Genomic DNA, 25,349 nt, shown 5'->3' on the forward strand with positions numbered 1-25,349 from the left:
CTATCTTTACCCTGAACCTTGAGTACCTTTGCATTGGGTTCGTATTGTGATCGTGGTCCATGGTCCTTTATACCAGGTCTTTTTGAGGCTTTATTGTTTCATGTTAGTTCCATGTACCTTGATCATGTCCTCATGAGCCATATTGGGATTGGTTGGGGGTTTTCTATTCATAATTGTGATAGTTGTGATACTCAGACACCCTATTATGTTTTGTGTCATGTTATTATGCAGATGATTATGGGTGGTTACAGCCATGTCTTTTTACTTATGTTTTAAATGCATGGTCTTTTGTGTTCTAATAAAATCTATTTGTTATTACCAAGTGTTTTGGGTTTAGAAGAATGTAATTGGATGCGGTAAATCCATACGATTCAGTGAACGTATGTGGATTAACCTGTGTTCAATAGACAGCAGCGCTTTGGACACAGCAAACGTGCTGCGTCCAAAGCGCTACTACTTCTGGATCATCTGCACATACCCTAAGAGGTGTACTACACCTACACAATTCTGTGCACGACTGCGCATAATGTAATCTTTTCAGGGACTTGAGTACATTTCTTTTGTAATATCTCACTTTTCAGGCATAAATTATGATAAATTAGTTGACCGTGCTTGGCCCTGCCTCTTCCTGGCTAAGTTGTGCTCACTTTTCAAATAGTGGAGATTGTCCAGCAATGAGGTAGAAAAAGGCAAAAGACTAACATTTTCTTAGAATGGTAAAGTTGGAAGGGACCTCCTGGGTCATCTGGTCCATCCCCCTGCTCAAAGCAGGTGTCATTATCCATGCTGGATCATGACAGATAAAAGCATGTAACCTTTTTTTTCCTTAAGCTGTGTGCTTAAGTTTGGTTTTTCCCCCGGTGGCCATTAGGATTATTACACAGTGGTGTTTTTTGTTCTAGTTTGCCCCCGGTGGTGGTGAGCGTCATTGCACTCTGGTTTCTTTAGTGCATGTGATATAAAGCAGGTGTGATTCCTGGCTCTTCCTATAAAAGAGATTCAGGTGTTGCAATCACTGTTGGTGATAGTGTTCATTTCAACCATCTTTGGTGGAGGAAGGATCTAGAGAGAGGTCCTGGCAGCTCAGTCAGAGCCCTGTTGTGGAAGGAGTCAGAGGGAATTTCCTTGCAGCTCTGACAGAACTTGGTGGCAGCTATTCAGGAGGAAAGCTGCATTCTGGTGGTGGACTCTTGCTGGGAGCAAGAGCAACAGAGCAAAGGTAAGTGGTGTTTCCCTGTCTGTATTTTTCCTGGTGTGTATTAGTGCAGCGGTGGGGCCAGTGCCTGCATCACCCAGCTCCCTAGCAAGGGATAGGTGTAGGGTGGTGTGCTAGGGTGACAGGTATCCTGATCGGCACCCGGTGCGGAACCGGCCTAGGGAACGTTAGGAGTGTGAGGGACACTGACTCAGGGGAGTGCAGGAGGTCTCCATGTCCCCGCTCCCTATCGCAGGGCCCACCGTTGTAACTGTTTCCCCTTCCCCATGTCTTGTTGTTTTAGTTACCGGCCTGCGGGCTGTGTCACACAGGACAGTTTCACGTGCCGTGTCTTGTTGTTTCAGTTACCGGCCTGCTGGTCGCGTCACACAGGACGGGTCCACGTGACAGCAGGATTCACTAAATCATCCCAGACAGATGTCTGTCCAGCCTCTGTTTGAAGGCTTCCATTGAAGGAGAACTCGCCACCTCTCGTGGCAGCCTGTTCCACTCATTGATCCCCCTAACTGTCAAAAAGTTTTTTCTAATACCTAATCTGTGTCTCCTCCCATTCAGTTTCATCCCATTGCTTCTAGTCTTTCCTTGTGCAAATGAGAATAAAGATGATCCTTCTACAATGTGACAGCCCTTGAGATATTTGGAGACAACTATTAAGTCTCCTCTCAGTCTTCTTTTTTGCAAGCTAAACATTCCCAAATCCGGTAAGTTTATGATCTATTAGTATACCCAAGTCTTTTTCTCATGTGCTGTTGCTTAGCCCTAATCCTCCCATGCTGTATATGCTTTTTTCATTTTTATTGCCCAGATGTAGTACTTTGCATTTTCCCCTGTTAAAAACCATTCTCTTAGTTACTTCCCACTGCTCCATCTTTTTGAATCCTCTTTCTCTCTTCTCTTGTATTAGCCATCCCTCCTAACTTTGTGTCATCAGCAAATATAATCAGTGTACCTTCAATTCCTTCTAAATCATTGATAAAGATGTTGAACAATACAGGGCCCAGAACAGAACCCTGTGGTACCCCACTTGAGACTTTCTTCCAACTTGGATGTGCAGGCATTTACGACAACTCTTTGTGTCTGATCACTAAGCCAGTTATGAATCCTCCTAACAGTTGCCTTGTCCATTCCATACTTAGTCATTTTTTTTAATAAGGATTGTGTGAAATACTTTGTCAAATCCTTTGCTGAAGTCAAGATATACTATATCTACAGCATGTCCCTGATCCGCCCAGTCAGTGATTCTGTCATAGAAGGCAATTAAGTTAGTCTGACATGACTTATTAGTTACAAACCCATGCTAGTTAATCACTTCATTCTTGTAATACTGGTGATATTTTCACAGAGTCACGGCTGTACTGCTGGGTGATCATTCGGATTTTCATAAATTTAAAACAGTTTAATGAAGAACTAGAATGAGATTCATTCTGTGCTGGCATTTGTTGTGTCTTTGATTACTTGGTAGAGGAGTGAATTCCACAACTGTTTGACTCTTAATCCTATCGAGGTCCACCTGTACCCGATGATACTCGTAGATAGATCGCCTCCGGGATTCTGCATGGTAGGAGAAAACAAAAATGTCTTTAGAAGTGATTTTCAAAAGTTCATTCAGGGAATGTGTTACCAAATTTTTGCTATGTACTTTGAGAGCAGCATAATGTAGTGGCTGAGACTCTGATCCCAAGGATGTGTCCTTTTCTGGTCAGTTTGATACCATCCATGTTTTCTCTTCTGCAGATTTAGCAGTGCTCAAATGCTGAGCTGTGTACAACCCTGCTCACACCACTGATTGAAAGTTTTCTGTGTACTCTGTACATTGATAGAAAGCTGCTAATTAGTGATGGGTTTGGGGTTATACGGAGCAGTTGACTGAGGCATAAGCGAACTAGACCTGTGGTGATAATCTGCTGATAAAATGCTGCTTTTATTGAAACAGTTTAGTAAATTATTGCTGGAGTCTGGGTCTCAGGCGCTATATTATGCTGCTCTCAGATTACACAGCAAAAACTTTTTGACAAACTCTTTTAATTACATTTACTAGAATTACTATTCCTTGGATGCCATTGTCTAAGTTGAACAAACCTTATTTATTTAATGACTATTTTTACATTTACCAGCATAGGTATAAGGATGTTGTTTTGTGGGAGACCAAGATGCTGAGGAAGCTAGAATGCTGTATGGATGCCATACTTTCATTTAAATCTTCACATGTTGAATTTCCATTGAACCAAGTTGCAGCTTTTGCTTAAACCCTTCCTGACATAAGACGTAATGGTATATCCTATATTGGGTCAGCATGTATGGAGCAGGCTCAGGAACTGACAGGGTGAATATTATTTTATTAATATGGAGAATATACAGAGTCAAATGAAAGTGTTTGCCCGGTTATCGCCTAGCGACAGATGCTTTATTAATTGTTGGGAGTCCTGTTACTGAGACCACCATGAATTAGTGCACATGCTCGACCGCTCCTCCATTTATTCTCTATGGAGCTGCTGACGGCTTCACTTGGCTTTTTCCAGAAAGCCTATGAATAGTGAATAGAGTTCTTGTCGGGCGTCCGGCCTGTTTCTTCATTTTGTAGCGGGAGAAAAGTTACCAGTTGGTTACCTGTTCTGGCGATCGGTCTGAATCATAACACTTGAACACACACCGATCAGGAAGTTATCACCTGTTGTTCAATAGGTGATAGCTTGCTTTCACTGGTCAAACCCTTTAAGTATCAATGTGACAATCTGTTTACTTCACATATACGTGCAGTATGAGGAAATAGGAGAGACAAGAAAGGTAAATGGTAAAAAGTGCTTGTATTGAATGGTCCAGCCATCAATATAATAAATAAAGGCGGGCTACTAAAATGATAAATGGAGTTGGTTCACTACAATACCCAGAAAGGTTATCAAAATTACGTCTATTTACTCTAGAAAAGAGAAGACTTAGGGAAGACCTAATATATATGTACAAGTATATCAGAGGGCAATACAAAGATCTCTCCAATGAACTGTTTGTACCAAGGACTGTGACAAGAACAAGGGGGCATTCTCTTCGTTTGGAGGAAAGACAATTTCTGCACCAGCATAGAAGAGGGTTGTTCACGGTAAGAGTAGTGAGGCTCTAGAATTCTCTTCCTGAGGAAGTGGTGATGGCCAACTCACTGAATGAATTTAAGAAAGGAATGGATGCTTTTCTTGCGAGTAACAGTATAGAAGGTTACGAATAGCATAATATTATAGGTGGAGATTGTTTACCCAGCTTAGGGGAAGGAATTTTTTTCTCTATGGAGAAAATTGGCTTCTACTCTGTGGGTTTTTTGCCTTCCCCAGGATCAACAATGCAGAACAGCTGCACTAAAAGTAGGCTGAACTAGATGGTCATAAGGTCTTCCTTCAGCCTTCAAAACTATGTTACTATGTTAAAGTATTCACATAACGCTGAATGAACCGGTAACCAGCCAGTATGTGTACAAGTATAGGTACAAAGTGCATGAAGGATGTGTAAACAGATATAATGAGGGACCAGGATTGGCAAAAAAGTTTGGAAGGGCAAAAGTGGAATAGTTAGTGAGGTGAGGAGATAGGCCGGTATAAAGAAGTGCATTTTTAGGGCTTGCTTAAAACTGTATGTATTGGGAATTAATCAAATTGCCCTGGGTAGTTGGTTCCAGAGAAGTGACACAGCTTGTGAGAATTCTTGGAGATAGGAGTGAGAGGTTCGGATTATTGAGGATGTTAGTCTTGGGTCATTAGTGGATTGGAGGGCATGGGTAAGGTGATAGACAGATGAGGAAGGAGATATAGGCTGGTGCAGAACTGTGTAGAGAGTTGGGGATGACAGTGATAAGTTTTGGACTCTGTAGCGGATGCGCAACCAGTGCAATGGTATGGCAGTTGGAGAGGAATATGATCCTGGCTGCTGCATTCAGGACAGATTGGAGAGGGGAGAGTTTAGTAAGAAGGAGACCGATTAGCAAAGAGCTGCAGTCGTCCAGACGAGAATGAATAAGAGCAACAGTTAGCGTTATTGCAGAGTCAAAGGTAGGAAATGGTCAAATTCTAGAGATGTTTTTGAGGTGCAGACAACAAGAGCGAGCCAGTGATCGGATGTGGGGGGTGAATGAAAGATCTGAGTCATCTATAACGCCAAACAGAGGGCATGTTACTGGAAAGTAATGGTAAAACCACACATGGAAATGGCAGTATTAGGTTTGGGAAGGGTAGTAGAGAGAGAAAATACAAGTGGTTCAGATTTTGACCAATTCAGTTTGAGATAGAGGGAGGACATGATGTTCTAGACAGTAATACAGGGGTGATGTCAGGAGACGATGTGTATAATTGGGTGTGATCAAAATAGAGATGGTACTGGAAACCGAATCTACTGATTGTTCAGTAGGAGCAGTATACAAAGAGAAAAGGTGAAGACCTAGGACTGAGCCCTGAGAAACCCCAACAGTAAGGAGGAAAGAAAAGGAAGCGAAACCAGCAAAAGATAGTGAAGGAATGGTCAGAGAGGTAGGGGGAAAACCAAGGGAGAGCTGTATCCTTGAATCTGATAGAATGGAGCACAGTGAGGAGGAGCTGGTGATCCACAGTGTTGAATGCTGCAGAGAGATCTAGTAGCACCAGCAGGGAGTAGTGACCTATAGCTTTAGCTGTTAGTAGATCATTAGAGACTTTGGTAAAAGGCAGTTTCAATGGAGTGTAAAGAGCGGAAACCGGATTGTAAAGGGTCAAGAAGAGCAACATCTAAGAGATAGCAGATTAGATGGGAGTGGACCAAATATACCAGAAGTTTAGAATTGACGGGGAGATTAGAGAGTGATCTGTAGTTAGCAGCCCTGCTCTGGTCGAGGGAAATTTTTTTTAAGTAATGGGTGTATGCTGGCATGTTAGAAGGAGGAAGGAAAGATACCAGATGAGAAAAACAGGCTAAATATTTTAGTTGGGTGAGTGTTGACAGCCAGGGAAAGGGACTGAAGGAGCTATTAGGGAATAGGGTCACTGGTGTAGGATGTAGGGCGAGAAGATGCAAGGAGCTGGGTAACGTCTTCTTCCGTGATAGGTTCAAAGACAGACAGCTAGATCAAGTGCAAGAGGGAAGTGAATTCATGATATTAGGGAATTAGGAAAAAAATCCTGTTTACATATGGTCAATTTTTTTCTTCAAAATAATTGGCCATAGGTCAGCGCTGAGGTTGGTTGTTGGGGCCTCAACTATTTGGCAATTTTCAGTCCCTCCTCAGTCCAAGAGTCGTTTTAGGATTGATTGATTTTGGTGAGCCCGTGGGCAGTTACTGTTGCTATTGCTGCAGGTTAGGGTATGCAGGTCACTTATGGTCTTGTAATATTGCGATTGTCTACAAGTTGTTCTTAGATTTGTACCTTTTATAAACTTATTTGGGGTCTTTATTTCCAGAAATAGTGAATATTTAGTACATCAACTTTATACCTATATTTTATCTCCATAGAATAATGTTAACATTTTACAACTAACCTGGAACTTCTAAGAAAGGATCAAGAACCATAAAAGCATCAGAGAGCCCAGATTTCACAGGATGCTGATCAGAGCTGATGTTTTGTACTGGTAGGGGTATCTGCATAATCAATATAATTGTACATTAGTGTGTGAACATAGTACTTATGTAATCTTTAGGATTACTAATACAAAAGTAACACATTTTTTCAACCCTTTAAGTCCCCCATACACAACAGTTGTCAGTAAAGCAATCGTTTTGCTGACAGTTGTCTCTCCCGTGTCCCCCATGCACAGCAACACTCAACTTGGCTGAGTGTTTTCATGTTCTCTATGAGAGAGCAGCTGCCAGACTTCTCTGCTGGAGCCTTATCACCATGGAGAACAAAAGTATCGGCAGCTGAAATCCAACTGGCTGAGTTTCAATGGACAGGTATGTTTTAGACTACATTCCTATGATGAGTACTTGATGCGTTTTAGATGTTGCAGATTTGCATCACGATTTTTGCACCTATTAAGTAAATTATCTTACTTGTGTTTTTTTGTTTTTTTTCATTGCGCTTTTGAATGTGTTTTCTTACATATGTTTTTATTGCGTTTTTGGCTCTACTTTTTTATTTCTTGTTGGTATGTCTTATTTTAAAGTGCATCTGTCACCTGTTTTGTCACTAAGATGCGGCTACTGCTTTTCAGGGTTTATCTACAGCATTCTATAATGCTGTAGATAGGCCCCCCGGTCCGATCTGCAAGATAAGACAAATAAGTTTTATTATATTCACACGGGTGGGGGGAGGAAGTGGTTCGATGCGGTCCGGTCCGATGGGTGTCGCAGGTAAGTGACTTTCACAGAACTTTATTGATATCGTCATGTACGGATCACATTTATTGTTTGTATACGCTGCGGTAACTCATTAAAAACGCATATGCATTTTTTTTTACCTGCAGATTTTCTGAAAATAATGCAAGTCTATGGGAACAATCAGCGTACCTACATGAGAAATTAAAATGTTGTGTATTTGAAACATGCACCACAGATCAGTTTTACACTGAATAAAAAATAAGCACAGTGGGCATGAAATTTCTATAAATCGCATTCAACTCTCTGGAACTGCGTTTTTTTTTGTGATGCAGTGAAAATTTGCTGCTTCAAAAACTCATCATGGGGGCACAGCATTAAAGAGGTTGTCCACTACTTTACATTGAGGTCCCGTTGAAGCGCAATGTAAGCGCGAAACGATCGTCGTCTGTATTTGCTCCAGCGTTTTATCTGCCTGCTGTTGGTAACATGATGCCACAATAAAGGATTTTTTTTTGCATGGGACAGATTGTGCCTTTCCGCTTTCTTCTCTATGGTCCTATTTTTAAGATGACCTATTCAGGTTAATAGTGGGTGCAGTACCTTGCGGCGGCCACTATCAGAAGACTGGTAGCTCCACAAGCGAGTAATTCCGGCCGACAACACGAATAACGGCTGATCGATGGGGCTGCCGTGTGTTGGACCCATAAGGATAGGTCATCAATGATAAAGTAGTTAACCTCTTTAAGGTTTTCAACCTAAATTAAGTTCATTTAGGCCTATGAAGACATCCAGTAGTCGTCGGGTTGCCTTTCTTTTTTGTAACCAAAATTTAAACTTCCCTGGGTTTGTGAAGTCCACAAACACCACATATCAACATCTCGACAGATTATTCTATAAAAATCAGTATTGAGTTTAAAAATACATAACAAAAAGTTCAGCTGTCTGCAAACATAGCCAGAATAATGACTTCTTAATCTATTGGTCTAGTTTGGCCTGCTTAAAAGGGTCCCTTTGGCTAAGAAAACCCATATTCAGTTGAGGTTAAAAAAAAAAAAAAAAAAAAAACTACATATAGAAGATTGGCTACATAGAGTCTGGAGCTTAACCCCTTAGTGACAGAGCCAGTTTGGTACTTAATGACCAAGCCAATTTTTCCAATTCTGACCACTGTCACTTTATGAGGTTTCTAGCTCTAGAATGCTTCAATGGTTCCCACTGATTCTGAGACTGGTTTTTCGTGACCTATTGTACTTCATGTTAGTGGTAACATTTCTTCGATCTGACTTGCGATTATTTATTTAAAAAACGGACATTTGGCAAAAATTTAGAAAATTTTGCAATTTTCAAACTTTTAATTTTTGTGCCCTTAACCCCTTCACTACCAAGGGTGGTTTGCACGTTAACTCCCGGGCCAATTTTTACAATTCTGACCACTGTACCTTTATGAGGTAATAACTCTGGAACGCTTTCATGGATCCCGGTGATTCTGACATTGTTTTCTCGTGACATATTGTACTTCATGTTAGTGGTAAAATTGCATTCAAATAACTTGCGTTTATTTGTGAAAAAAACGGAAATTTGGCGAAAATTTTGAAAATTTCGCAATTTTCCAACTTTAAATTTTTATGCCCTTAAATCACAGCGATACGGCACACAAAAAACTTAATACATAACATTTCCCACATGTTTACTTTACATCAGCACAATTTTGGAAGCAAAATTTTTTTTTGTTAGGAAGTTATAAGGGTTAAAAATTGACCAGCGATTTCTCATTTTTGCAACACCATTTTATTTTTAGGGACCACTTCACATTTGAAGCCACTTTGAGGGGTCTATATGATAGAAAATACCCAAAAGTGACACCATTCTAAAAACTGCACCCCTTAAGGTGCTTAAAACCACATTCAAGAAGTTTATTAACCCTTTAGGTGCGTCACAGGAATTTTTTGAATATTAAAAAAAAAATGAACATTTAACTTTTTTTCACAAAAAAAATACTTCAGGTTCAATTTTCTTTATTTTACCAAGGGTAACAGGAGAAATTGGACTGCAAAAGTTATTGTGCAATTTGTCCTGAGTACGCTGATACCTGATATGTGGGGGGGAACCACTGTTTCGGCGCATGGCAGACCTCAGTAGGGAAGGAGCGCCGTTTGACTTTTTCAATGCAAAATTGGCTGGAATTCAGATCGGACGCCATGTCGCGTTTGGAGAGCCCCTGATGTACCTAAACAGTGGAAACCCCCCAAGTGACCCCATTTTGGAAACTAGACCCCCCCAAGGAACTTATCTAGATATGTGGTGAGAACTTTGAACCCACAAGGGCTTCACAGAAGTTTATAACGTACAGCGGTACAATTAAAAAATCATATTTTTTCCACAAAAATGATCTTTTCACCCCCAATTTTTATTTTTCCAAGGGTAACAGTACCCTAAAAGTTATTGTGCAATTTGTCCTGAGTACGCTGATACCCCATATGTGGGTGTAAATGACTATTTGGGCGCATAGCAGAGCTCGGAAGGGAAGCAGCGCCATTTGACGTTTTTGGCTAGAATTGAGATCGGACACCATGTCGCGATTGGAAAACCCCTGATGTACCAAAACAGTGGAAACCCCCCACAAATGACACCATTTTGGAATCTAGACCCCCCAAGGAACTTATCTAGATGTGTGGTGAGAACTTTGAACCCCCAAGGGCTTCACAGAAGTTTATAACGTACAGCAGTACAATTAAAAAATCATATTTTTTCCACAAAAATGATCTTTTCACCCTCAATTCTTATTTTTCCAAAAGTAACAGGACCATAAAAGATATTGTGCAATTTATCCTGAGTACGCTGATACCCCACATGTGGGTGTAAACCACTATTTGGGCGCATGGCAGAGCTCGGAAGGGAAGCAGCGCCATTTGACGTTTTGGGCTGGAATTGAGATCGGACACCATGTCGCGTTAGGAAAGCCCCTGATGTACCAAAACAGTAGAAACCCCCCACAAATGACACCATTTTGGAAACTAGACCCCCCAAGGAACTTATCTAGATGTGTGGTGAGCACTTTGAACCCCCCAGTGCTTCACTGAAGTTTATAACGTCCGGGCATGAAAATAAAAAAATCGTATTTTTTCCACAAACATGATCTTTTGGTCCCCATTTTTTTATTTTCCCAAGGGTAACAGGAGAAATTGGACCCCAAAAGCTGTTGTCCAATTTGTCCTGAGTACGCTGATACCTCATATGTGGGAGAAAACTACTGTATGGGCACACGTCGGGGCTCGGAAGGGAAGTAGTGACGTTTTGGAATGCAGACTTTGATGGATTGGTATGCGGGTGTCATGTGCGTTTGGAGAGCCCCTGATGTACCTAAACTATTGAAACTCCCCACAAGTGACCGCATTTTGGAAACTAGACCCCCCACGGAGCTTATCTAGATGTGTGGAGAGCACTTTGAACCCCCAAGTGCTTCACAGAAGTTTATAACGCCTGGGCGTGAAAATAAAAAAAACATTTTTTTCTGCAAAATTATATTTTTGCCCCCAATTTTTTATTTTCCTAAGGGTAACAGGAGAAATTGGACCCCAAAAGTTGTTTTGTAATTTGTCCTGAGTAGGCTGATACCCTACATGTGGGGGTAAAACACTGTTTGGGCACATGGCAGAGCTTGGAAGGGAAGGAGCACCATTTGACTTTTTCAACGCAGAATTGGCTGGAATTGAGATCAGACGCCATGTTGCCTTTGGAGAGCACCTGATGTGCCCAAACAGTGGAAACCCCCAATTATAACTCCAACCCTAACCTCAACACACCCCTAACCCTAGCCCTAACCCTACCCTAACCCTAGCGAGAAAATGGAAATAAATACATTTTCTTTTAGTTTTATTATTTTTCCCTAACTAAGGGGGTGATAACGGGGGTTTGATTTACGATTTATGGCGGTTTTTATGTTTGGCGGCTGTCGCACGCTAAAAGACGCGTTTTATTGTAAAAATAGTTTTTGCATCACCACATATTGTGAGCTATAATTTTTCCGTATTTTGACCCACCGAGTCATGTGAGGTCTTATTTTTTGCGGGACGAGTTGACGTTTTTATTGGTACCATTTCCGGGCACGTGACATTTTTTGATCGCTTTTTATTCCGATTTTTGGGACGCAGAATTAATTTCTTTTGGGGGGGTGCGTTTACACCGTTCCGCGTGCGGTAAAATTAATAACGCGTTTTTATTCTTCGGGTCAGTACGGTTACAGCAATACCTCATTTAGGTCGTTTTTTTATGTTTTGTCGGTTTTTTGCAATGAAAACAATTTTATATAAAAAATAATTATTTTTGTATCGCTTTATTCTGCGAGCTATAACTTTTTTATTTTTTTGCGGATGATGCTGTATGGCGGCTCGTTTTTTGCGGGACAAGATGACGTTTTCAGCGGTACCATGCATATTTATATGCGTCTTTTTGATCGCGCGTTATTGCACTTTTTGTTCGGTGGTATAATAAATCATTATTTTTTGCTTCGTTTTTTATTTTTTAAGGGGTTCGCTAAAGGGGTTAACTAATGGGACAGTTTTATAGGGCAGGTCATTACGGACGCGGCGATACCAAATATGTGTACTTTTATTGTTTTTGGTTTTTTTTATTTTGAAAAAATGGATTTATTGGGGAATATTTTTTTTTTTTTTACTAATTTATTTAGCGATTTATTTTTAACACTTTTTTTTTTTTTTTTTTTTACTTTATTACCTTGTCCCAGGTGGGACATCACTGTCCTGTGACAGATCACTGTGACAGATCAGCGATCTGTCACAGGCACTGCTGCAGACTTCCTCATGCCTGTGCTTTGCAGGCAGTGAGGAAGTCAGCTCCCTGCAGGCCCCCGTCGCCATCTTGGATCCGGGGGCCTGTAGGGAAAGAGCCCCCCGCAGCAGCGCTGCACATTGCGCTGCCGTGGGGGGCTCAGGGATGCACGGAGGGAGCCCCCTCCCTGCCGATGCTTCCCTTTAACCCCCGGTACACCGCGATCGCGTTTGATCGCGGTGTGCAAGGGGTTAACGTGTCGGGGGCGGTCCGTGACCGCCCCTGACACATTGTGCCGGGTGTCAGCTATGATAATTAGCTGACACTCGGCCGCGATCAGCGGCGCTCACCACGTGGGCGCCGCTGATCGCGATGACGTAATATTCCGTCCATGGTAATTAGGTCCATGGTCACATGGACGGAATATTACGTCAATTGTAGGTAAGGGGTTAAATCAGAGACATCGCGCACAAAATAGCTAATAAATAACATTTTCCACATATCTTCTTTACATCAGCACAATTTTGGAAACATTTTTTTCTGTCATGAAGTTATAAGGGTTAATAGTTGATCAGCGATTTCTCATTTTTTCCAACAAAATTTACAAAACCATTTTATTTAGGGACCACCTCACATTTGAAGTGAGTTTGGGGGTCAGTATGACATAACATACCCAAAAGTGACACCATTCTAAAAACTGCACCCCTGATGGTGCACAAAACCACATTCAAGAAGTTTATTAACCTTTCAGGTGTTGCATGAGAACTAAAGCAATGTGGAAGGAAAAAAATGAACATTTTACTTCAGAAAAAATTTACTCTGGAACCAACCTTTTTTTTTTTTTTTTTTTTTTTAAGGGTAACAAGAGAATATAGACCACAAAATTTGTCATGCAATTTCTCTTGAGTACGCCAATACCCCGTATGTGGGGGAAAGCCACTGTTTGGGACGCATGGCAGGGCCCAGAAGGGAGGGAGCACCGTTTTACTTTTTGAACGCAAAATTGGCTGGAATCAATGGTGGTTGCCATGTCGCATATGGAGACCCCCTGATGTACCGAAATAGTGGAAAACCCCAATTCTAACTCCAACCCTAACACAGCTTCTAACCCCAACACACCCCAATCCCTAATCACGACCCTAACCCTAATCACAACCCTAGCTATAACCCCAACTATTATCCAAACCCTAACCCATAGAGCTTAAATTTCTGAATAATATGTGCAACAGGAACATCAAGCTGCTTGCAGATGATCTTATAACTTTTACCTTTTAACATGTTTGTCATATACACTCAAACAAAAAAGGAAGCACTCTGTAGCGCCATAGCACGCAAACGTGAAATATGAAAAATGAATTGCATTACTGCATTAGAAATATGAAAAATTTGCGCTAAGCGTTCTCAGTTTTTCATATTTCTAATGCAGTAATGCATTACAAATATGCGGCATGAGCCCCACACAGCCTCTAAAACCAAAAAAACAACACATAACCTCAGTTCCATTCCCCGGTGCTCTGCTTCTCTCCCTGCCTCCGGTGCGCTGACTCTCCACAGTACACAGCTGACAAGATGAAATGAAGTCATCGTGTCAGCTGTTTCACACGCTGATTGATATAGGAAGTGGCTGGAGGCCCCTAGTCCACTAATGCAGTCCGCCTATGGAGACAACAGAGACAGCAGGCAGGCACGGTGCGGACCGTGGGCCTCTGATTTTCAGCCCCTCAGCTGTCTTGGTCCGCAGGCCGGACTGAGACAGCCAGAGGGCCGGATGTAGCCCGCGGGTCGCACTTTGCCCAGGTCTGCACTAGACCTCAAACAGCTTGGATTGTGTACCACTGTACTCTTCCTTCAGATTCTAGGACCTTAATTTCCAAATTAAATGCAACATTTACTTTCATCTGAAAACAACACCTTGGACCACTGAGCAACAATCCAGTTCTTTTTCTCCTTGGCCCAGGTAAGACGCATCTATTGTCTATTGGTTATGAGTGGCTTGACACAAGGAATGCGACACTTGTAGCCCATGTCCTGGATATGTCTGTGTGTGGTGGCTCTTGAAACAATGACTCCAACAGCGGTCCACTCCTTGGGAATCTCCCCCTAATTTTTAAATGGCCTTTTCTTAACAATCCTTTTAAGGCTGCGGTTATCCTGGTTGCTTGTGCACATTTTTCTACCACACGTTTTCCTTCCACTCAGCTTTCCATTAATGTGCTTGGATACAGCACTCTGTGACCAGTCAGCTTCTTTAGCAATGACCTTTTGTGGCTTACCCTCCTCGTGGAGTGTGTCAATGACTGCCTTCTGAAGTTCAGGCTTCCAGGTACACATAAATTGACAATTTTATGCGCTAAACTTTCTCAAATTTTCATACTTCTAATGCAGTAATGCAATTCATTTTTCATATTTCATCTTTGCATGTTATGGCGCTACAGTATGCTTTCTTTTTTCCTTGAATGTATATGAGTTGGTGACTCTAGGTTAAGCACCTGTTCACACTATGTTTATGCTTGGATGTGATGATCAGTTTTTTGAAATTTGTATTCATTAACCTTCTGACTGAGCACTCCACCTGTTAGCCGCAGGCATTATTAAAACAGGGCCACCACCCCTCCACAGAGATAAAGATTTCAGTCTAAGGAGAGGATTTACATAGGTTCCCATTCAGATGAAGACTTTAGTCTAAGTGAGGATTGGCATTAGGTTAGGGTCCTGGAAAGCGAGAAATGCCTTACCGTGGCTTCCAGGTGCACATAAATTGGCCAATTTATGCGCTAAACTTTCATACATAATGCAGTAATGCAATTCATTTTTCATATTTCATGTTTGCATGTTGTGGCGCTACAGTGTGCTTCCTTTTTTCTTTGAATGACTGCCTTCTGGACATCTGTCCAGTCAGAAGTGTTCCCCATAATTGTGGAGCCTAATGAAACAGACTAAGGCTGGTTTCACATTCGCGCTTTTTAAGCGCACGCACGGCCGGGGGTAGCTCCGCCCCCGAGCCGGCTCTCTGCCCGGCGTGCCCGCCCCTTCCTTGTAGCGCCGCCTCCTAGCGCACAGCGGCGCCAGCGATCGGCGCACCCTATCTTTAGCATAGGGTGCGCAGATCGTGCGCAGGCCGTGCGCTAGTTGCGCTTTGACCTGCGCTGCGCACTTTTGACGGTGCGCCGTGCGCGCCAAAATCCGAAAAGTTTGATTTTGGCGCGCACGGCGCACCGTCAAAAGTGCGCAGCGCATGTCAAAGCGCAACTAGCGCACGGCCTGCGCACGATCTGCGCACCCTATGCTAAAGATAGGGTGCGCCGATCGCTGGCGCCGCTGTGCGCTAGGAGGCGGCGCTACAAGGAAGGGGCGGGCACGCCGGGCAGAGAGCCGGCTCGGGGGCGGAGCTACCCCCGGCCGTGCGTGCGCTTAAAAAGCGCGAATGTGAAACCAGCCTAAGGGACCTTTTTAAACCCTTAGGAAGCCTTTGCAAGTGTTTTTCTTTAATTATTCTAATTTACTGAGATAGTGACTTTGGGGTTTTCATTGGCTGTAAGCCATAATCATTAACATTAACAGAAATAAACACATGAAATAGATCACTCTGTTAGTAATGGCTCTATATAATGAGTTTTACTTTTTGTATTGAAGAACTGAAATAAATTAACTTTTTGATTATATTCTAATTTAGTGAGAAGTATTTGTATGCCTGTGTGTAGACGCAGCATGACACTCTGATGTGGTACACTGATATTGAAGTAATTTATTTCAGTTCTCCCAAGAGAATATGTTGCAGTAAAATATTTATTATACGTCAGAAGATGGTAACTGAGTCTCTTGAACTTTAGGTTTGTACATTACTGATATTTATGGAATATGGGGACTTTCAATTTATGGGATTATGATTAGAAAGCATTGTAGTTTTCCAGCTGTCAGCATGTAAAAAGCACAAAATGTAAATGCCTGCAGTGTATAGTTCAATATTGATGAATGTTATTTTATGCTTAGTAATAAAAGGTAATATGTTCTCTGAAAATGGCACAGACATTTGTTGCTGCGTACATTAAAATTCTTATTTCCTTTCTAAATACTTCTGTATGTCAGAGAGATAATTCTTCCATGGGAACTGAATGCCACTCATTTGGAGCCTCTTAATTCTAGTACAACTTCGCCTGGTACGAGGGGGCAGGGGTGAAGCATGGCGCCAGTGAGTGAGGGCCAAATGAGTAATGCACAGTACGCTCACCACCACCCCACATATTTCATGGCAACAGGAGGGTCAAAGGAATGCACAGCATTATGACAATTCACTATATCATGACTGCAAATATTTATTGTGCAATTTATGAACATGTTTGATCTGATTTTAGTATTGCAGACAGGACACATTTAAATTTTCCTAAGTTTTCTAACAGAAATATATATATATATATATATATATATATATATTTTTTACCCAAATACAAATATATTGGTGCAGTAGAATAAAAATAATAAGAATAGCAGGAATGTACCTCTTTGTACCCAAACACAATCCGTCCATCATTATACAACGCAGCTAGAAATGTGAAGTTTCCTGCGCTTTCTCTCTCATGGAGGCGCACTTTGTTCCACTGAACTACAACACATGTTCCTGTCAATGAGAAAATCCGGAGAAAATGTAATTTTTCTTATATATCATGCCCGGATAATTGTTCCATTCACATTTATGTGTATTCTAGTACAGTGAAATTTCTTGAAATGACCATCAATGGGAGAAATGGTCTCCTAGAAAGATGTGGATCTTTACCCTTTCGCTCCAGAGCCTGGTTTCGCCTTCGTGACCAGGCCAAATTTTTCAATTCTGATGTTACTTTATGACGTAATAACTCTGGAACACTTCAACGTATCCTTGTGATTCTGAGATTGTTTTTCGTGACATATTGTACTTTATGATAGTGGTAAAATCTGTTCTCGATATAACTTTACGTTTATTTCTGAAAATATCAGAAATTTGGTGAAAATGTAGCAAATTTTCAGCCTTTTATTTTTTATGTCCTTAGACCAGAGTTACGGCATACAAAATAGGTAATAAATAACATTTACTACTTGTCTACTTTACATCAGCACAATTTATGAAACCTGATTTTTTTTGTTACAAAGCTAGGTTTAAAAATTGATCAGCAATTTCTAATTTTTCCTTAAAATTTATAAAACCTTTTTTTTTTTTTTTTACAGACCGCATCACATTTGAAATGACTGAAGGGCCTATATGACAGAAAATACCCAAAAGTGACACCATTCTAAAAACTGCACTACTTAAGACTACATTTAAGAAGTTTATTAACCCTTCAGGTGCTTAACAGGAATTAATGGAATGTGTAAGGAAAAAATGAACATTTAACTTTTTCCCACAAAAATGTTATTTTAGCCTCATTTTTTAATTTTCACAAGGGTAGCAAGAAAAAATAGACCACAAAATTTGATGTGCAATTTCTCCTGAGTATGCTGATACCACATATGTGGAGGAAAACTACTGTTTGGGCGCACAGCAGAACTTGGAAGGGAAGAAGCGCCATTTGACTTTTGGAATACAAAATTGCCTGGAATCGATAGCCGACACCATGTCAAGTTTGGAGAGCCCCTGAGGTGCCTAAACAGTAGAAACCCTCCACAAAATACCCAGTCTTGGAAACTAGACCCCTCAAGGAATTTAGTTGTGTGGTGAGCACCATGAACCCTCAGGGACTTAACAGAATTATAATGTTGAGTCATGAAAATAAAAAAAATTAAAAAAAAATCACATTTTTCCCGCAAAAATGTTATTTTAACACCATTTTTTTAATTTTCAAAATGCTAACAGGAAAAATTGCGCAACAAATTTTGGCATCCATTTTCTCCTGAGTACGCCGATAACCCATATTTGTTGGAAAATAGCTGCTTGGGCACACAGCAGGGCTCGGAATGGAATAAGTGCTATTTTGGATGGAATACCATGTCACATTTGAAGAACCCCTGCCAAAACAGCAGAAACCCCCACAAGTGATCCAGTTTTATAAAATACACCAAGATTTTCATATAGGGGAGAAGTGAGTATTTTTAACCCTCAATCAAATCACAAACTTATATAATATTGTGCTGAATAAATGATATATTTCTATTTTTTCCACTAAAATGTTGCTTTGACTCCAAGTTTGCAATTTTCAAAAGGGGTAATAGGAGGAAAAACGAACAGTACAATTTGATACCCTTTATGTGGTCAAAAACTGCTTTTGAGGCACAGTGCAAAGCTCAGAAGGAAAGTAACATAGTTGTTAAGGTTGAAGGAAGACTTTAAGTCCATCTAGTTCAACCCATATCCTATCCTAACATGTTGATCCAGAGGAAGACAAAAAAACCCATGTGGCAAACAGTAAGCTTCACATTGGGGAAAAAAATTCCTTCCCGACTCCACATACGGCAATCAGACTAGCTCCATGGATCAACGCAATATTAAGGAAACTAGTGTATATACTCTAATATTATACTTTTCAAGAAAGGCATCCAGTCCCTTCTTAAATTTTAGTAGGGAATCACTCATTACAACATCATATGGCAGAGAGTTCCATAGTCTCACTGCTCTTACAGTAAAAAAAGATCGGCGTCTGTGATTATGCTTAAACCTTCTTTCTTCCAGATGTAGAGGATGCCCCCTTGTCCCTGTCACAGGTCTAAGAGTAAAAAGATCATTAGAAAGGTCTTTGTACTGTCCTCGTATATATTTATACATTGTAATAAGATCACCCCTCATCCTTCGATTTTCCAAACTAAATAACCCCAAGTGAAATAACCTATCTTGGTATTGCAGACCCCCCCAGTTCCCTCATAACCTTGGTCGCTCTTCTCTGCACCCGCTCCAGTTCAGCTATGTCTTTCTTATACACTGGAGATCAGAACTGTACACAGTATTCTAAGTGTGGTCGCACTAGTGACATATAGAGGTAAAATTATGTTCTCCTCATGAGCATCTATGCCTCTTTTAATGCATCCCATTATTTTATTTGCCTTTGCAGCAGCTGCCTGACACTGGCCACTAAATGTGAGTTTGTCGTCCACCCATACACCCAGGTCTTTTTCAGTGTCAGTTTTGCCCAGTGTTTTATAATTAAGCACATAATTATACATCTTGTTTGTTCTACCCAAGTGCATGACCTTACATTTATCCCCATTAAAGCTCATTTGCCATTTATCAGCCCAAGCCTCTAGTTTACATAAATCCTCCTATAATATCAAATTGTCCTCCTCTGTATTGCTTACCCTGCAGAGTTTAGTGTCATCTGCAAATATTGAAATTCTACTCTCTAGGCCCCCTACAAGGTCATTAATAAATATGTTAAAAAGAAGCAGGCCCAATACTGACCCCCGTGGTACCCCCACTGTTAACTGTGACCCAGTCTGAGTGTGCTCCATTAATAACCACCCTTTGTTTCCTATCACTGAGCCAGCTCATAACCCACTTACACATATTTTCCCCTATCCCAATTGTTCTCATTTTATGTAACAACCTTTTGTGTGGCACCGTATCAAAAGCTTTTGAAAAGTCCATGTACACCACGTCCACTGCATTCCCTTGGTCCAGTCCGGAACATACGTCTTCATAAAAGCTTATCAGATTAGTCTGACAGGAACGGTCCCTTGTAAACCCATGTTGATATTGGGAGCACCATATTACAGTGCACTGGTCTGTGGATGATATGTCACACTGGCAGAGCCCCTGGGGTTCCTGAATAGCAAAAACCTCTCAATTAATTAATCTTGGGGTGCAATGATGTTATTAGCCCCACAAGTGTGTAACACAATTTTATACCATTGGGCAATGAAGAAAAAATAATTACATTTTTACCACAAAAAAAATTTTTTAGTCCCAAATTTTACATTTTCACACAGGGAAATGGGTGAAAATGCTGCCAGAATGTGTCAAGCAATTTCTGCTGAATGTAGCAATACCCCATATGTGGATGTACAATACTGCTTAGGCACACAGTGAGACTCTGGAGGGACAGAGCGCTATTTGACTCTTGGAGAAAAAATTATTGTAAAATAGTTTGCATACTCCATATACAGAGCCCCTAAGCGCCAGGAGAGAAGAGTCCCCCATCAAGTGACACATTCTAGAAATTATATCCCTCTGGGAGTTTATATACAGGTGTATTGACAATTTTGACTCCATAAGTGTTTTCCAGAAACAAGCAGCAGTGGATGTTACTGAGTGAAAATTGGAAACTGCTGTTGTAGTGACCAATACATTGTAGTGACCAGTATATTGCAGTGACCAGTACATTGTAGTGACTAGTATATTATGCCCAGCTCATGCTTCTGGAGACATGCCCCGTAAATTAGGCAGGCTCTCATTGCTACAGAAAAGCGAAACATGTGGATAGGCACACTGTGGGGCTCGGAATAGATCGGGGACATTTGGATTTGGGAGCGCAGAATTTGTTGGATTTCTTTTGGGGAGTGAGGAGCTATAGTGCTTTTCCAGAGCCTTTATACCAGGGTTCCCCAACTCCAGTCCTCAAGGCCCACCAACAGATCATGTTTTCAGGATTTCCTTAGTATTGCTCAGGTGATAATTACATCACCTGTGCAATACAAAGGAAATCCTGAAAACATGATCTGTTGGTGGGCCTTTTGGACTGGAGTTGGAGAACCCTGCTTTATACCACCAGTAACGTGGAAGCCCCATATATTTCAGTTAACTGATGACGGACCTGAGTTGGGGTAGGGGTGTTTTTGTGTGGATTGAGTTGAAGCTTTTATTGTGAACATTTTACAGAGCATTTTGGATCACATATGTCCTGCGCTCTACGCTGATCACTTACTTTGGGATTTCCATCTAAATCTCTGAGTGATGTGATTCAGGTGAAACCCCCAAGGGATCCATTCACTATAATGAGGCAGCAGAGTTACTCTGGAACTCCCATCTGGCCTCTGTTCAGCATTTTCCTTTTTAGAAGTACACAAAACTGACCTAGAGCACTTCTTTGCACACCTCAAAAGACGGACACCGCCAGATCACAGGTCAGACAACGTGCACAGTGCTTCCATTTGCCTCTTTATAGGGAATATTACCCTGGGGATTCCGTCTGATTCATGCATTTTAGAGATTTACATGGAAACTCAGGTGTAAGTGCTCAGCGCAGAGCACAGGATAAATGTGAACCGAGCCTTACTGCGATCTTTGGGAGGCAGAATGAACAAATCAATAGCAGGTGAAGAATTGGTTTTATTTATTTTTTACGCCGTTCCTCGTGTGGTAAGTGTTTAGATGACTTTATATCGGGTTTTTATGTTTGACTGCTGTAACATACTAAAAAAAATGCTTTTTTCTTACAAAAACAAGTCTTTGCATTGCCATATTTGGGTAGCTATAATTTTTCATATTTCTGCCGACCGTCATGTGAGGGCTTGTATTTTGTGGTATGAGTTGACGTTTTTCTTGGTATCATTTTTGAGCACATGACATTTTTTGATCGCTTTCTATTCATATTTTTGGGAGCAAAAACCAGCAAATTCAGCAATTGCTTTTTTTTTCATTGCCGTTCCACGTGTGGGAAAAATTAATAAGGCTGCTTACACAGCGATGCCACATTTATTTTTTTTTTTATGTTTTGCCACTTTTAATAATAAAAAAAAAATATTTTTGCATCACTTTATTCTGATAGCTATAACTTTTTTATTTTTTCACTGATTGAGCTGTAAGGCAGTTTGTTTTTATGGGACAAGATGAGGTTTTCATCGGTACCATTTTTATTTCCATTTGACGTTTTGACTGCGTTTTACGCCACTTTGTGTTTGGTGGTATGATGAAAAAGCAACATTTTTTGTCCCTTTTTTACGGTGGTCACTGAAGGGGTTAACTATTGTTCGGGACACAGACAAACCAAATATATTTGTTTACTTTTTTTGTTTTTTACATAAATATACATATTTATTGGTTTAATGTTTATTTTTTCATTTATTTTGTGTTGTTTTTTTAGTTTCTAAAACTTTTTTCCTTCAGTTTTTATTTTTCTGATCACTGATCACTGAAATACACATGTATTTCAATGCATAAGACCTGTCAGTGTTACACTGGCAGATCGCCTGTTAGACTAAGCTGCTGGCTGAGTACAGCAGGCCACCGTAGCTGGTAGACCCAGAGGTCATCTGACCTTGGGCTGCCATGACAGTGCTCGACTCCCCCGTGATGTGATCTAGAAGATAGCAAAAGGTTAGCATCTTTGGGATCCTGATCTAATCAGGTCCTGATGATGTCACGTGTCAGTGCTACCGCTCTGCACTGGAATTACAGCGCTTACAGAACCCTAGTTCGAGACTACTGACTGTAGAGAAACATTGGTTCTGCACAAAGCACCATTGTTTATCTACAGTGGGCGGTCGGGAAGGGGTTAAAGTGAACCTGTAAGCAGGATTGTGCACAGTAACCTACACACAGTGTCAGGTTGGTGCCGTTATACTGATTAGGGCTCATACCCATATGCAAGAAAAAAGGTCCGATTTCCAGACCGAAAAAAATGGAAAAGCGTCATGCGATTTCTGGGCGATTTTTAAACGAAACATCCGTATGACATGCGTATGCAATGCTATTTTAACATGAACTTTTACATACAGCAGTTCTCTGTCCTTTACACATCGTTTTACAACAATATGTTATGCAAACCACACACACATATGTATATATAGATAGATTAAATGCTGGCAAATGATCTGCCGTGTGCAGTATAATCACAGAGTGACAGGTTAAAATAGAATAGATAATACACATACAGCTCTGGCAAAAATTAAGAGACCACCACATCAAAACCCTGTCATGGGCAGCCCATTCTCCAGACCTGAACCCCATTGAAAAACTCTGGAATGTAATCAAGAGGATGATAGATAGTCACAAGTCATCAAACAAAGAAGAACTGCTTACATTTTTGCGCCAGAAGCAATGTGAAAGACTGGTGGAAAGCATGCCAAGACGTATGAAAGCTGTTTTTAAAAATCATGGATATTCCACAAAATATTGATTTCTGAACTCTTCCTGAGTTAAAACATTAGTATTGTTTCTAAATTATTATGAACTTATTTTCTTAGCATTATTTGTCATCTGAAAGCACTGTTTTTTGTTTGTTTTTTTAAAAATATGCAAAATGTATTCCTTGGAAATTCGGAGACATGTCAGAAGTTTATAGACTAAAAGAATAATTTACATTTTACTCAAAAATATACCTATAAAGAGAAAAATCAGACAAACTGAACATTTGAAAGTAGTCTCTTAATTTTTGCCAGAGCTGTAGAATATATATATGTGTGTGTGTGTGTGTGTGTGTGTGTGTGTGTATATTTTATGTGTGTGAAAAAGCAGCACAAAAAAAAAACAATCAGGCGCAAGCCTTCCAAGTATGTACCAAACCTCACAAATAGTCCTTCAAAGATGAAAGCAGCACACCATGGTAAAGTCAATTTGAGTGCAGTTTAATTGCCCATCTGGCGACGTTTCAGTCCCAAGTATATGAACCTTTTTCCCTTCACCCATGACAGCACACCTGAAAGAGGGATCTGCCACGCCAGGACAGGAACCTACTGAAATATAAGGGGTGGCACCTCTCCCCCGCTTTAGTTGGGTTCCTGTCCTGGAAGGGAATCCCACTTACAGCGGCGGTGCCTGTCATAGGTGAAAGGTCCCAGGCCCGTCCCAGAGCGGGAAGAACAGGGTGCCTCACCTGTAGCGTCGGGTGTCTGGAAGCGCAGTCCCCGGAGGTCCCTGGGGCTCCGGGTTCGTGCGGGTGGAGGCTCCACCGCCCCCCTCGCGCGTGCCTGCGGTCTCGCTCCCTAGCGAGGGAGAGCCGTGGGCGTCTTCCGGCCGCTGACGTCAGCGGCGCAGGACATCCTGGGAGCACGCCGGCTGACGTCAGTTAGGCGACGGTAACATGGCGCCTGGTGTGACGCCGGACGGTCTTTCCTAAGCAGGAAGATGCAGCGCTCAGCCGGCAGTCGCAGGGGGAGGGGAGGAAATGCTCACAGGACCGAGGCAGACTATTTAAAGGAGGATGGCGGTCGGTACGGATGGGTAACCATGGGGTCAGAGCAGGAACGGTCGCCGTCTCCACTCTATGCCTCCTTCACAACCCTGCTTCCACAAGCATGGCAGCCGATCAAGCAGCAGTCGCCCCAGCCGTAGGTCGGGGGGAATCATCGAGATCCAGAGAGCACAGATCACGTGCTCCTCCACAGCCTCCGAGTCCGGTACCCTTGATTACGGGTGGTGAATGATCTTCATGAATGTTAGCAAGCTGTTAATTTCGGCCTTCTTTTGTATGTTTAAATTCCTTAGGAAAAATCTAAGAAAGCAGGGAGTAAGAGGAACAATAGAGGTTGTGCCATATGTAAAAGCCCCCTAGCAAGATACTGGCAGAAAGACCTTTGCGCCAGCTGCAACCAGCGTACCATGGCAGAGGAAGCGCCTAGTTTCGCAACCAACCTTATATCAGGTTATCAGGTCGGAGATGGAAGGCTTGCTTAAAGCATTGTTAAAAAAAGGGAAAAAGTAGGAAGAATCCCCCTAGCTCTATCTCAGACTCTTCCTCGGCCTTATCTCAGGCTGAACACCCATTCTCCTCAGACAGTGACACGGGTGGCAAACCGTGTTTCCCAGTAGAAGATACGGATGCTCTCAAGGCCATCAGAGTGACGATGGGCCTACAGGAGGAAAAAAACGGCTAAGTCCCTGGAGGACGTCATGTTTGGGGGACTACAAGAGAGGAAGAAACGGACCTTTTCAGTCAATGAAAAGGTCCAAGCACTCATTGAGAGAATCGAGGAAGCCTGAGAGGATAGGGGCTCTTCCCTCCTCCTCTAAGAGGAGGTACCCCTTTGAGCATAAGGACACGGAAATATGGGACAAAGTCCCAAAGATTGACGCGGCGGTGTCCAGGTCATCCAAAAAAATCGGCTCTGCCCTTAGAGGACTCAGGGGTGCTTAGGGACCCGCTAGATAAAAAAGCGGATTCCTACTTGAGACATGCATGGGAAGCAGCAGCAGGAGGATTGAAGCCTGCAATAGCCGGCACCTGCATGGCGCGTTCCCTAATG

At 41.7% G+C, this 25,349-nt stretch overlaps 1 protein-coding gene and 1 long non-coding RNA gene across 5 annotated transcripts in view; one reads left to right on the forward strand and one right to left on the reverse strand.

Annotated features, from left to right (window-relative positions):
- The window catches only part of LOC141086465 (uncharacterized), a 103,553-nt gene extending 85,148 nt beyond the window's left edge, over positions 1-18,405 (forward strand). The window contains exon 4 of the long non-coding RNA XR_012231594.1: positions 17,469-18,405. This is a non-coding gene — a long non-coding RNA (uncharacterized lncRNA). The remainder of the gene's footprint in view (positions 1-17,468) is intronic.
- The window catches only part of PLXDC1 (plexin domain containing 1), a 167,582-nt gene that overhangs the window by 41,637 nt on the left and 100,596 nt on the right, over positions 1-25,349 (reverse strand). For all 4 annotated transcript variants that reach the window (XM_073572525.1, XM_073572524.1, XM_073572523.1 and 1 more), the window contains 3 exons: positions 16,766-16,884; positions 6,704-6,803; positions 2,672-2,767 (listed from right to left, as the gene is read on the reverse strand). In XM_073572525.1, the coding sequence (XP_073428626.1) occupies positions 2,672-2,767; positions 6,704-6,803; positions 16,766-16,884 (315 nt within the window). The remainder of the gene's footprint in view (positions 1-2,671; positions 2,768-6,703; positions 6,804-16,765; positions 16,885-25,349) is intronic.

This window comes from Dendrobates tinctorius, unplaced genomic scaffold, assembly GCF_039654945.1.
Source record: "Dendrobates tinctorius isolate UK_male_01 unplaced genomic scaffold, ASM3965494v1 ptg000032l, whole genome shotgun sequence".
Classification (NCBI taxonomy): domain Eukaryota; kingdom Metazoa; phylum Chordata; class Amphibia; order Anura; family Dendrobatidae; genus Dendrobates; species Dendrobates tinctorius.